The following is a 9,608-nucleotide window of genomic DNA, read 5'->3' on the forward strand; positions in this document are numbered from 1 at the left end:
AATATGCAACAAGTATACTAAGAACCTTCTCATTTTTAGCAGAGAAGCACAAATCTATGTTAAAGGAAAACATTTTTATTTTCATATTAAAAACAAGCTCAGCATGAAAAGCTTCATCTAATCCTTTTTGATTCCAATCATATGGGGTGTTAAAGATATTGGAGGATTGTGATCACAAATAAATGCGAGCGCCATTTGCTTCTGCATTTGATGTCCGGTCTCTAAAACTTACAACAGGTTTAATGGTAGACTTCACTCCATATGTGCAAGTATTGCCATTATGCACGTTATCTAGAGTGCCATATGGCAATATGCATGTTTTTTAAATATTTGTAAAAAAACGACAATGGTATAGCTTTGTTTGACTTAATCATTGCGCAATTTTGACAATGTATTTCAGACTTAATAAAACATCAAATCAAATAATATATAATTATGATGAAAGTAATTTGTTTCCTAACTGAACTAACTGTTAGGAATCTAACTGAACATATTTAAATGTTCAGCTAGGTAACAAACTTACTAATCTATCTTTCTTATATAGGCTGAATACTCTTCATTATTATCTTTCTCTTGAAGCCAATTCCAGCAAACTTGTTTTTAAAATTTCTGTCTCATAAATGTCAGATAAACTCTAACTTCTATTTTATAATTTTTTTTTTCTTGATCGTAATTATTAACAACAAAAACTTTTGTAAACTTTTAATAAAAACGAATTTTTGGAATTCCGGGAATTCCTGGGAAAACTCATCCATGTGTAACATTTATATTTTCAATTGCAGAGCAATAATAAATTTGTTGCGTATTGTTATTATTACTACTACAAACATTTAAAAAAATTATTTATTAATTTGTAAATTCAAAATTATTAACTAATAATACAAATTTATTAGTATATAAATAGCTTGTTTATACTGTTTACTTAAATAATTTAGACAATCTTTTAAATATTCATTTAAAAATATAATTATCATAAACAATAACTAAAATTAATGCTAATAATTATAGAAATTAAAATATTTACCGCATCAGTAAAAAAGAGTTTTTCTGGATTTAGCTTAACATCAGCTCCCGGAAGATCTCCTTCAAAATGAAAGCGGGCAACAGCACAAGCAGCATCTTCTTTGCAATTGATAACATGGTTATTTGTGACTATTACTTTTTTTTTAATGTTGTTTATTAAAATATGTGCAAAAAAACCAGTACCTCTTCTAAAGAAATAAATAACATGTTTTTTAACATTTCTAGCACAAAAAGTTTCTAAAAATACTAAAATGATGTTTTTTTTGTTGCAGTAACAATAATGAAATAATTTTGATCAAAAAAGTTGATCAAAATTATTTCATTATTGTTACTGCAACAAAAAAAGTTTATTTAAAGTTACTGCAAAATTTTATTTTTAAATAAAGTGAAGTATTTAAAAATATATATCTAAGAAGTATCAAAAGTATATTTATAAATATAAAAACATAAATATATTTCATTAAAGAGAAATATTTAAACAAAAAAATTTAATGTTTCAAAAAAGCTTCACCAAAGTTACCGTAGAAAAATAAATTGTTTTGTAAATTTCATTTTTTTGTACTTTCCATAAAAATACATTTATGGTACTTTTTGGTAGCTGTTTCTCTAAATGTATCAAGAACATAGATCAAATCATAATATATTGAAAAAATCAGCCTGGAGAAATGTGGTAAAATATAACAAAAGGTCATTGAGCGTGAACATAGAATATGTGATTTTACATACTTTGTTTAATAACAACCATCACTTTAAATTTCAGACTTAAATTCATTGTAAATAATACATTTTTAAAACCTTATTTTTATAAAACCATTTCATTGTCAAAAATACTATATATTTTTGACTATAAATACTATATATTTTTAAAATACAATATATTTTTATGAAATATATTTTTATGAAATAATTTTTTCTACCTTTCGATAATACTCATAATAAAAAGGTGGAAAAAATGAAAAAACAAAAAAACCTCGTAAATTTATATTCAATACCTTAAAAAAATTTTCAATAAATTTAAAATATGAAATCTAATTTGAAGATGCACTTTATCTGTTTTTGTCTGATTTGCAGGCATTATCAACATTGTTTTTTCTTAGTGGTGTTTTCTTCATAACACAATAACATTTCCATAGTTACAGGTTTAAAGGTTTGCTTTTTTTTTGGAAGCTTTGGCTCTTATACTTCTCAGATATGGATCTGATGTTGGCATAAGTCTGTTGATAACAGGTAGGATTGCATGCACTATTACTCAAGGCCCATGCCTAAGTATTTTATGCACAGTGGGCGACATAGTATACCACGGATAAAAAGCTCAACATAAAGATGTAGTATCTAAACAATAAATACAAATTTTATATATGACAATTTCATGCCCACTTGATAAAACTACATTTATATTTTATTATTATCATGATGTTCAAAAGACCTTTGTTATATTTCATCACATTTCTCTGTGCTGATTTTTTTAATGTTTTATGGTTTGATCTATATTCTTGATACACTTAAAAAAACAGCAGTCGAAAAACTTATATGAATTGTACACAAACAGTGAATTTACAAAATTTTTTTTTTGCTGTAACTTTGATGAAGCTTTTTTGAAACATTATAAAAAATTTTTTTTGAAATATTTCACTTTAATCAACTATATATAACTTAATCAACTATATATAATTTAATCAACTATTTATTTATATATATATATATATATATATATATATATATATATATATATATAAATATAAATATATATATATATATATATATATATATATATATATATATATATATATATATATATATATATATATATAAAAAATCAACTATATACAACTTAATCAACTATATATATATATATATTTAATCAACTATATATACAACTGGTCCGGTCAGGTTATCCTGCTACTAGTAACATGTAACCCAGTACAACCTGCTTCATATCCTGCTGCCTTGTAGGATACAGTTTTCTAGGCAAAGGCTAGGAGAAGCCAACTCTGACTTGAAAAACCCCCTGTCTTAGGGCTCTTGGTTGAGTAAAGGCTAGAGATGGTGTCTCAATAAAAATACTCATCTTGGGCAGATGTTAAACGCATCCAACTACTGTTTTGTAGAAGATCTCCTAGGCAAAGACTGGGTAAACAGATTCTATCTGTTGACCAGACTGGCACCCCTTCTTTATCTATTAGGCTGGCGCAGATGTATTTATAATACATTGTTCCCAGTTTAGGATGTTGAATGCTGGATCTTCTTGACTCAATGCATGGGTTTTGCTTGTATCTCTGTTTTGATTACTAGGCAACTCATTCTCTTATCTCCTAATGAGGGTACTCTAAAACTCAGTTTTATAGTTCTAAGGCCGGCTGGTAGTCAGGTTTCCGAACTCTGTGGTAGCTCTCAGAGAGGCTGATTCCATCAACAGCTGAAAAATATCAGAGTACTAGCAGTACCATGTTGCGCATGTATGGTGTCCCTGTTTGTACTTTTGGTGTGTATTCTCTAGGCCACATTTGGAGCTCTTTGTTACGGTTTAGGATTTATTAATAGTAATAAGACGATTGCTTGGACTATTAAATAGTGTACTGAATACTATCTGTGCTTTGAGTAAAGTTCTTTAACAAATTTAAAAATGAATTAAGTACCAAAAGCTATAAAACACAAAAAACCATCGTCATCACCAAGTTCTCTAAACCTATCATTCACTAATATTCGTGGTCTTCGAAGTAATTTTTCTTCAGTTGAGTCTTATCTCTTGAAAGTTCACCGGACCTACTTGCTCTTTGTGAGACTAATTTGAGTTTGGCTGTCTTATCTTGTGATCTTAGTGTTGATGGTTATCTTCTTTTAATTCATAAAGACTCCAATAGTCACATGCTTGGCCTGGGCATTTACATTCATAAGAATTCACCCATTTGTCAAGAAACTAAGCTTAAATCTATTTTTTTATGTACTTTTGTTTAGCACCACTTCAGAAGGATCTCACTTCTGCTACAGCATGAGGCTCAGTGGCTGGTGAACCTTAAATCAGATAAAAACCAATTTTTTTTAGCCAATCATTATTGCAATAATTTAGATCTTCCTATATTTATGAACAGTAATGTACTCGATGAGTCATCTACCCTTAATCTTCTAGGATTAAGCCTTACTTCCGATCATTCTTAAAAACCATATATCAAATCCATTGCAAAATTAGCATCTGCTAAGGTTGCATCTCTTTATTGTGCTTAACACCTTCTTACTCCAGTGTCTCAAATCTGTCTTTGTATGGAATACTGTTGCCATATCTGGGGCAGATCTTCTAATGATGTCATTTTCCTTTTAGACAAAGTGCAGAAACGCATTGCAGGCCTTGTTTTTTAAAAAAAGTGCTTAATGCATTAGCTTAACGCGATATTTGACGTCATAAAACTATCTTTAATTTTTTTATAGACGTTAAGTGTTTTAACTACTGCAATAAATAAATAACTGCAGACAAGTTTAATTTAACAATTAACTCAAGTAACTAAAACAATGTATAAACGTTGTAAATATAAATATGTTATAAAAAGTTTTTTATGTTTTCAATTGTTATTTTAATATTAATTTTAGTTCAATATTATTTAGTAAATATATATATATATATATATTCATTATTTTTGAAATTTGTAATTGCATTATTGAATAAAAAAAATAATGATTTTTTATTTTAAAAAATTTCGGGAGTAAACAAAGATTATTAACACATTGATAAACAAAAACCCTTGTCAATTACTTGAACAACAATTTTTTTTTGACTAGCAAAGAATAATTTAGGCTTTTAAGCATATTTTTAAATATATGTTGCTTAGCATTATATAAAAACATAAAAAAGTTTAAGGTCTGTTTTGAGAATATTTTTGATACATAGTTAAAATGCCAGGAATTTAATGAATAAATATTTTATGTTATTGTATACTTGTGATTTGTTTAGATATTTAATATTTAAACAAATCACAAAGAAACACAGAGCTATAGAGAAGAATCCTTTTTAACAATTAAATTTTATTTAACAAAAAAAAATTAAATTAAATATGTCTTAATTCTGCAAACTCTTTTGTTAATTATTCTCAAAACAAAAAACTTCTCACATACTTATACGCAATATTAAGTTCCTTAACTTATAAACAAACTCAAAAGTATTTTCATTCTCTGTATAATTACAAACTCTTTTTTTTCATTTGCAAGCAATTTAATTTAAAGTAATAAAAAAAAAAAGGAGAATAAATATGAGGTAATCTTTGTTAAGAAAAATTTAATTTATTTATTGAACGATATTTAATTTTATATACCAACTTAAGTAAAATATACTAACATGTTAAAATATTTTTAACATGTTAGTATATTTTTAAACATTTATATCATTTATAAACTGTAGGGCAGGTACCCTTACCATTGGTTTTGGATAAAATTTTATTTTGATGAAGATCACACAAACTACATATGATTTTAATAACATAAATCTTCTCGTTTTCTGTGATAGTTTTAATTAGAAAAGCATCGGCAAAGTTCCAGGATTTAAAAGTTTTCAAAGTAATTCTTTTGTCCTTCAAAATACAAGTTTTTATATACTAGTTTGTCTTATTTTATATAGAAAAATACATAGTCATTAGTAAAGAATAAAGACTGTCATTAAAATAAAAATGTATCTTAGCAGGGACGAACCCAGACCTGTTTTAGTACCACGGAGCAGTATCAGCGCCCCAAAATTATTATTATATAAACAATTTTCAGTTTATTTTAGATCCTTCTTTTTTTTTTTGGTCAATAAAATGAATTAAAAAGAAATAGCTTTTTTACGTAATTACGTGACGTAACTTCAGTTACTAAATGAACGTTAGTTTTATAAAAATGAAAGTCGTTACAAAACTTAATTTTAAAAACTTGTTGCAAAATTTTATAACAATGGAATTTATAAAAAATGTACTTTTTTGAAAGATAAAACGATTTTAAAATATCCATTCAAAGTAAAGTTAACTTATGTTATTTGGCAATTAAGAGTAAACTGCATTTGATAATAAATGAACTTAAGTAAAAAATTTCTGTCTTAATACCCAAAGTAAAGTTAACTTATGTTATTTGGCAATTAAGAGTAAACTGCATTTGATAATAAATGAACAAAAGTAAAAAATTTCTGTCTTAATAACTATTGCGCAAATTTAATTTTTAAATAAATAAACTTTTGATCTTTAGCTTGCTATTTTAGTTTACGTGAGGAAAACAAAAAAACGAAACATAAACTTTTTCAGAAAATTTTGTTTCTTTTCTTTTTGACTTTTAAAATTATAAAAATAATGAATACAATAACTTAATAAAAGTTTTACTAAGATCTGTTTAAAATAACCCATAGTAAATGTATTTATTAAACATAACTTTTTAAATTATACATAATGAATAAAAAATATTATATAATTTTAAAATTTAATGTCTTTTAAAATATTATATGTTTTTTAATCAAAAAAATATATCATTTTGTAAATTATGTTTACTGTAATATCTCTTCTTTAATTATCTTTAATTTAAAAGGCGCCTTAAAATCACTTTAAAAATTAACCTTTATTAAAACTTAAATAAACAGATTTGCTAATATTGTAAATCAAAATTTTAAAATTAAAATAATAGTAAATACGTTTATCAAATGCTTATGTTTTTTGTTCAAATAGTTATTTGTATATAAGAACATAAAACTATTTTGTTAATTTTACAAATATTATGTGATTTAATATATGTAAATATATTATGTAATGTAAATATTAATATAAAGTTGTTTAATAATTTACTAATTATTTAAAATATTAATAACTACTAAAATAAAATTTACTAAATATAGTTAAAAAATGTTTAAAATACTTTAAACAATTTTTAATAATTATTTAGTAATAGCCAGGATTTAAAAGTTTTCAAAGTAATTCTTTTGTCCTTCAAAATACAAGTTTTTATATACTAGTTTGTCTTATTTTATATAGAAAAATACATAGTCATTAGTAAAGAATAAAGACTGTCATTAAAATAAAAATGTATCTTAGCAGGGACGAACCCAGACCTGTTTTAGTACCACGGAGCAGTATCAGTCGCTTTCCAGCAAGCTGGAAAACAAGACTCTGATAAGCACTTGTTAAAAAATTTTGAAAGTATAGATGACAGCTTCAGAGAACACTTCTGCAAGACTATAACAGGTATATTGTTCAGACTGAAATCTGTAAAAAGTCTACAGCTTGTTGTCCGGAAAGCAAGAAATCACTTTAGATACAGAAGCTGGAGTGATAAGAATGTCAAACACTAGATCAACCTGTTTGTTGGCTAATCAGGATGTGATTAGTGAAATCAAGAGATGAGATTGATGGAAAGTTCTTAGCAAACAATTCAGCTTTGTCTGTAAGAGTAACAAAATCTGAACCATACAAGAGGTGGAATAATAGATTTGCCCTAATTATAGACACTGTTAAGGATTCTCCAAAAGTCTCTGGAGCCTAATTTTTGAGATAAAATACAAGATTTTGTGACCTGAGAATAACAGGCTTTGGTGTTAGACAAAACCTTTTACAATGGTTTCTAGAAATAGTAAATAGATGTCTGTTTTCTGGAGAATTGTTTTGACAACAGATATATAAGTAATGTTTACATTGGAAATTGCAGCAGCACAATGAGAAGAAAACCATGGAGAAGAGTGAGGATTGACTTGGAATCATTGAGAGGGAATAAAAGATTCCATGCTAACCTGAATCCAAGAAGTTACAAATAAAGCACATTTTTCAGCAGGAAGACAAACAATTTCTACCCAAGGGCCATCACAAAGAAAGTCATGGTAAGAGTCCCAGCCAGCTTTAAAGTAGTTGTAAGAGGTAAGATGATAGGCGGATTCTGATGATGAAAAAAAAAGAGATTTATAGAGAAATGAAACTGTGATCAGAAGCACCTAAAGGTGAATATGGAGAAACTGAGCACTGACTAGGATTAGAAACAAGACATAAGTTGAGTAGAGAAAGATAAATGAATAGAATTGTCTCGAAAGCAAGTTGGAAAGTTGACTATTTGTTTTAGAGATTGAGAGAGGCAAAGGTTATGGGCCTTAACACCTGCAGAGCCAATCAATTCAGTGTGGTGAGCAATAAAGTCACCAACAACAATAATATTGGCTGAAGGATGAAGTAGGAAAAAATCAGTAGGAATATTAGATATTTTCTAAATTTTGATTGTAAATTGACTCTAGAAGATGTTTGTGTTAAACCTATTTGATTGAAAACAACTAATTCTAATTGATTTATTTTGAAGATTTTTTATATTCTTCATATACTTCAACACATAAATACAACACGCAAATGACCCAAGTTTCACTAGATATTTTAAATCTGTGTAGAAGTTATTTAGCTTTTTAAAATATTTTGTCACATTTACAAAAAATTAAAATAAGCAACTCTGTTGCTATATAAAAGTCTCCAATTTTCAATGCATTAGAATTGTAAAAAAGTTTATTTAAAGTAATAGATATAGAAAAAAATTTTAGTCTAACACCCCTAATTTTTATTATTACTTATGAATTGTTACTTAGGGTGTTTCATATCATATCATAATTGTCATTAAAAAACAACTATTATTACATTGAAATAATGCAAATAACTGAGGTATGTTAAAAATTGTACTAACTACCTCGATAATATCGAGGTAAATTTAAATATATCGACGATATATTTAAATTTAATAGATACGAGGTATGTTAATAAAATACCTTATGCTGTCTTCTGAGTTGCAGTAAATAAAACACACAGCATTTTTACATTTTGTCAATTTTCCAGCATCTAGTAAGCCATCTCCTTGATTTAGTATGACTTCTTTTTTTTCTTTTTCATCATATACAAAAGTCGGTTGTGTTAAAATTGTTGAACTTTCTCCGTTCTTTATAGATAAATGATTGATATTATTCAAATAAACCATTTTAAGTTATATTATACCATAAAATTTACCTTTAAATATCACTTGCTACTCGCATTCTTTTGCGGGTTATTTACTATGCTGAAGAAAATCAATGAAAGCATGCATTCGTGTTTTTGTTTTGTTGCTTTTTTCTTTCGTGTTTGATTCTGTTTATAACATTTTCAGCGGACCTTGTTGCGGCTCTTTAAGCTTCATAACATGAGGTAACTTTGTCCTAGGCAAACTAGGCAGCCGTCTAGGGCCTCCGATTCGTGTGGGCCTCTCAGTTGCACAAAATTTTTTTGATATATTTTTAAAGTTTGTTTACGAAAAGAAAGTTATTTTCATCGCAATCCTATACGGGTTTCCCAAAATCATAGCAATTCCTACAGGGGTTTCCTTTTTCCCCCTAAAATTCCTACCTCCCCTCCCCCTAATTAGTGGGTGAGGGGGAGCCTAGCCAGGGCTATGCTTCAAATATTGATTGAATTCTATGAACATTCTATGAACAAAAGTTTTATTACAAAAAGATAGTTACTTTTCATCGCAATTCTCAAAATTCTCAATATTCGGGATTTTATAGTTATTCTTTAAATCGCAATTCTCAATATTAAGGATTTTATAGTTATTCTTTGAACTTTACCAGATAAGTTGTAATCAAATGA

General features: G+C 27.0%; 1 protein-coding gene across 1 annotated transcript in view; it reads right to left on the bottom strand.

The window, feature by feature from the left end:
- LOC100200066 (uncharacterized) overlaps window positions 1-9,134 on the bottom strand; it is a 28,778-nt gene extending 19,644 nt beyond the window's left edge. The window contains exons 1-2 of the mRNA XM_065799942.1: window positions 8,759-9,134; window positions 1,025-1,211 (exon numbers count right to left, since the gene is read on the bottom strand). Coding sequence (XP_065656014.1) covers window positions 1,025-1,211; window positions 8,759-8,964 — 393 coding nt within the window. The 5' untranslated portion in view covers window positions 8,965-9,134. The remainder of the gene's footprint in view (window positions 1-1,024; window positions 1,212-8,758) is intronic.
- Window positions 9,135-9,608: the final 474 nt, after the last annotated feature.

The sequence above is a fragment of the Hydra vulgaris genome, chromosome 06 (genome assembly GCF_038396675.1).
Source record: "Hydra vulgaris chromosome 06, alternate assembly HydraT2T_AEP".
NCBI lineage: Eukaryota > Metazoa > Cnidaria > Hydrozoa > Anthoathecata > Hydridae > Hydra > Hydra vulgaris.